We start from the raw sequence: 4,006 nt of genomic DNA, 5'->3' as shown, positions 1-4,006 counted from the left end.
ACCAGCACAAACTTTGTTAGTGAATGACAACTGGCCCTTTTAAGTGATCACCTTAATAGACTATCATGCAGGGACTAAAGGAGAAAACTTAGTACCCCAAAAATTGGACCAAAGGACAGAAATTCACCTCAGAACTTTCGAGCAATGCCCCTGCAGTCGACTAAGAGCCCACAGTGAGAACTGTCAGGCTAAGGAGCCCCTTCACTTACTCTGCTGGGATGGTGTGGGGCATGGTGGGGGACAGGGGTGGATTCATACCAGAAAGGGAAGGATTTCCAGGCCCTGCCAGCAGTCAATATGAAGATCCTGAGTGAGATGTGAGGGGTTCCACACCACAGAAGGCAGTCTCCCATCCTTCCCTCTCAGCTCATCTTACCTGCGACAGCCATTTCCTGGAAGCCTCAGGCAGAAGGGTCCAGAGGAGATGTACGTGCACTTCTCACCAGGAGTCTCGGGACTTGATGTCTTCGATGGGAGGCCTTGGCCTCAGGTCAGCAGATGGGACGTAGCCCACCACCTACAGGGGTCAAGGGAAGACACGGAGAGTGGACCGAGTATCACTCAGCCCAGAAGACAGGGCCCAAAAGTGCCCTCACTGTCACTCAGGAGCTCCAGGAAGCCTGTTTGGCCAGGCCAGAAACAATTCCTGCTGGGGTGCTGACGGAAGCTAGAGCTGGGAGGGAGGCCCGTAGACTCTGCTCGGTACAGGGAAGGTCTCAGGATCCACGATGATTCAAGGAAAAGTGCACATGCCAATCGTCCGGGAAGCTCCCCCGGAACCCCGCCCCCCCTGGCCCCGCCTCTGCTGTCCGCCTGGAACACAGAACCACATGACAGGAAGTGACGACCAGGCACACACGCTGAGGCTGCGAAGCCATCTTTGAGAGCTGCTGCCATCTTTGAGAGCTGCTGCCGTCTTAGAGAACTGCCGTGTAGGGTGCCCAGACGGAGGACTCCCAGGTCTCAACAGGTGTCCAAGTGTGAGGTGACGTGAGTTACAAGTGTGGGACATACGTCCAGCATGCCCAAGCCTTTCCCTCTGAAAAGAGGGGGCCGGACAACCCCCGGCCACCCTGCCCCTGCTCTCCCCTGGAAGATTCGGGCCTGCACCTTGAGCCCCAAGTCCATCCACTTCACCCAGGTGGTCTCCGAGAGGAAGGTTTCAGTCCGGGGCTGCTCGTTAGAGGGAAAGCCCTGAGCCCTGTAGCTAAAGGAGGGACCGTCGCGGAGTACCGAGGGTCTCCACACACTAGAACGGCAGCCACGCGAATCCCCCACCCCCCTGACTTGGCCTCGGAGCATCCGGGTAGGATCTGGGCAGCTCTAACGGCTGCAGGTCACCCTCATTGCGATCTCGGATGCGGGACACTGAGGGAGGAGGGCACCTCGGTCCGAGGGGTTGGTAGCTGGTCAGTACAGGGAGGATGTCAGGGCTCAGGAGGAGCCAGGGTGAGGACCATCCTCGCGGACAAACGGGCGAATCAGGACCCTCCCCTGTAGTCAGTGCTTACTCCCGGCCAAACACGGGGAAGGGAGGCTGTGGTCTGAGTGGGGAGGTTAGAGCTTGCATACAGAAGGGCGGGTCCCAGGACCCTTAGGTGGGAGGCTGAGCACTCCCTCCTCTCCTTCTCCAGAGTCACAGGGAAGGTGGCAGCATCAGCCTTCAGAGCAGAACAGGAATCGGGGCGGGTGCTAGGGGGTCATTCCCCATTTTTCATCCTAACTATGAATGTGAACTTAAAGGATATGCCTCCCCTGCCAGCCCCCACAGGCTCCCCTCTAAAGCCCAGGCAGGGATGTCTGGCTGTGCCCCAGGGCTCACTCTCACTTCTTCCTCAGGGGTCTCAGGGGACAGGCTGACTAGGAGAACAGGAGACTTGTGGGTCCTAAAGCAGTGGACTCAAGGCCACCTATGAAGCAGACTTGGTTTAAACCGGGGACGACCCTCTCTAGTGTAGGTGCTAACAACATTTCTTTTTCCTTCCTCAAGGCCACTCAAAGCCCGCCTTCGTAACTGCACGCCCGCCTGCGGTCCTTGACCTGTGTCATCATGCCTCGGAAGCACAAAACCAAGCATCATGCCCATGGGAAACGCCACGAGGTCCAGGGGGACACTCAGGAGGCCCAGGCCAGTGCTGCTGCAGCCCCAGGAGAGGAGTGCCCATCCTCACCCTCTTCTGCCCCTCAGGGTTCTCCCCCGAGCTCCCCTGCTGCTGGCGATGGCCAGGAGCTTCAGGGAGCCATGGCCCCTAGCTCTCCCGTTGCAGAGGCTTCCTGTGCAGAATCTGAGGAAGGTGCCCAGAGCACCGAGGAGGAACGTGCAGATGCCGCCCGGGCAGCCCTGCTCGCTCGGAGCATTCGCAAAGATCCTCTGAATAGGAAGGCCAGCCTGGTGATGGATTTCCTGATGAAGAGGTACATCAAGAAGGAGCCCATCACACAGAATGGCATGCTGAATGTCATCGGCAGGAAGTACAAGCAGCACTTCCCTGAGATCCTGAGCAGAGCCTCTGAGCGCGTGGAGCTGGTGTTTGGCCTGGAGCTGAAGGAAGTCGACTGCAGCAGGAACATCTACACCCTCGTCAACAAGTTCAGTCTCGGGGTTGAGGAAGGTTCAAGTGATGAGGAGGAGCTGCCCAAGTCTGGTCTCCTCATGGCGCTCCTGGGCATCATCTTTATGAAGGGTAACCGGGCCACTGAGGAGGAGATCTGGGATTTCCTTAATGTGTTGGGGATCCATGCTGGGAAGCAGCACTCCATCTTTGGGGAGCCCAGAAAGCTCATCACCAAAGATCTAGTGCAAAAGAGGTACCTAATCTACCGCCGGGTGCCCAATAGTGATCCTCCGGGCTACGAGTTCCTGTGGGGCCCGAGAGCTTATGCTGAGACCACTAAGATGAAGGTGTTGGAAGTTATGGCCAAGATCCAGGATAAGGCCCCGAGTTCCTTCCCAGAACTCTATGACGAGGCTCTGAGAGATCAGGTGGAGAGAATAGTGCTGAGAGGAGTGGCCAGGGTTCCAACAATGGCTGAAATCAGTGCCCCTACCACGGCCAAGTCCTACAGCTCCTCCCACATCTAGAGAGGGGTCAGGGCACTTTGTTCCCTTTGTGTTGGAAGACAACTGTCCACCTCTTAAATAGTATGGGGTAGTAGGGGTGGGGGGAACAAAACCCATGTTCTTCACAGTTTTAAGTATTATGGGAGTTGAGGTGCAGGTTTAACAAAATATACATGTTTTCCTTTTATCCATATGAATAATATCTAGTCAAAAGTAGATGATTTAGGTAGGGAGGTAGAGGTTTTTTGTATTTTTAAATGTCACTACTCTTCATAAGGTTTATTTTGCTTCAGAATCTAGGTTTATTAATGTCATGGATGTCATGTTTACTGATGTTAGGTTTAAGACTAAGAATTCATTATTTATAAACAAGTTGAAAAGACTTCAATATTTTCCTTATGGTCCAGAACAAGGTAACATAACATTGGAATAGAATTTTACTTGGAAATGTGTCTAAGAACCCTAGAGATAAGTATTTGGGATTACAAAGCTTTCAGAGTAAATGCTGGCGTATTCTTTGTCTTCTTATCTGTCCTCTTTCCTTGTAAAAGTTAATAACATGGACTTAGATTTGTTTAGCTTATTCATACTGTATGACACTTAAATCATAATAAAACAGAGTCTTTGCTCATTATTTCCTTTTTCTCCCAAATTAATTGACCATCTTCTGTTTAGAAGGCTTTCTTATAGTACTGGGTTGGTAAGAAAATGAAGCCCAAGCCACTGCCCATGGAATTTTGAGTCTAGCAGCAGGTACCATATAAGGAAGGTGGTGAGCTAACTCTCTAAGGAATAAACAAATGATAAATTTAAATGGGGGAGGTGTGGAAAAGGAGGTTCCAGATGAGAGCAAGCAAGTCGAAGTTACCTGATTAAGGCCACACTGGGTCTTGGGAAATGTCTTAATTCCTCGGTGGGAGGTCATTTTCAGTCCAGATGCATGAT

At 52.6% G+C, this 4,006-nt stretch overlaps 1 protein-coding gene across 1 annotated transcript; it reads left to right on the top strand.

The window, feature by feature from the left end:
* Nucleotides 1-850: 850 nt before the first annotated feature.
* LOC129639196 (melanoma-associated antigen B1-like) lies at nucleotides 851-3,647 on the top strand. The gene is made up of 2 exons (XM_055564212.1): nucleotides 851-985; nucleotides 1,991-3,647. Exon 2 carries the CDS (start codon nucleotides 2,051-2,053, stop codon nucleotides 3,080-3,082), a length of 1,032 nt encoding a protein of 343 aa, XP_055420187.1. The 5' UTR covers nucleotides 851-985; nucleotides 1,991-2,050; the 3' UTR covers nucleotides 3,083-3,647.
* Nucleotides 3,648-4,006: the final 359 nt, after the last annotated feature.

This window comes from Bubalus kerabau, chromosome X, assembly GCF_029407905.1.
Source record: "Bubalus kerabau isolate K-KA32 ecotype Philippines breed swamp buffalo chromosome X, PCC_UOA_SB_1v2, whole genome shotgun sequence".
NCBI classification, from domain to species: domain Eukaryota; kingdom Metazoa; phylum Chordata; class Mammalia; order Artiodactyla; family Bovidae; genus Bubalus; species Bubalus kerabau.
Note: the sequence above shows the minus strand (reverse complement) of the source record. Positions and strands in the feature narration are given on the sequence as shown.

What these genes read in the sequence shown, in the direction of transcription:
- LOC129639196 (XM_055564212.1), top strand. Translation starts at nt 2,051, where the DNA reads ATGCCTCGGAAGCACAAAACCAAGCATCATGCCCATGGGAAACGCCAC.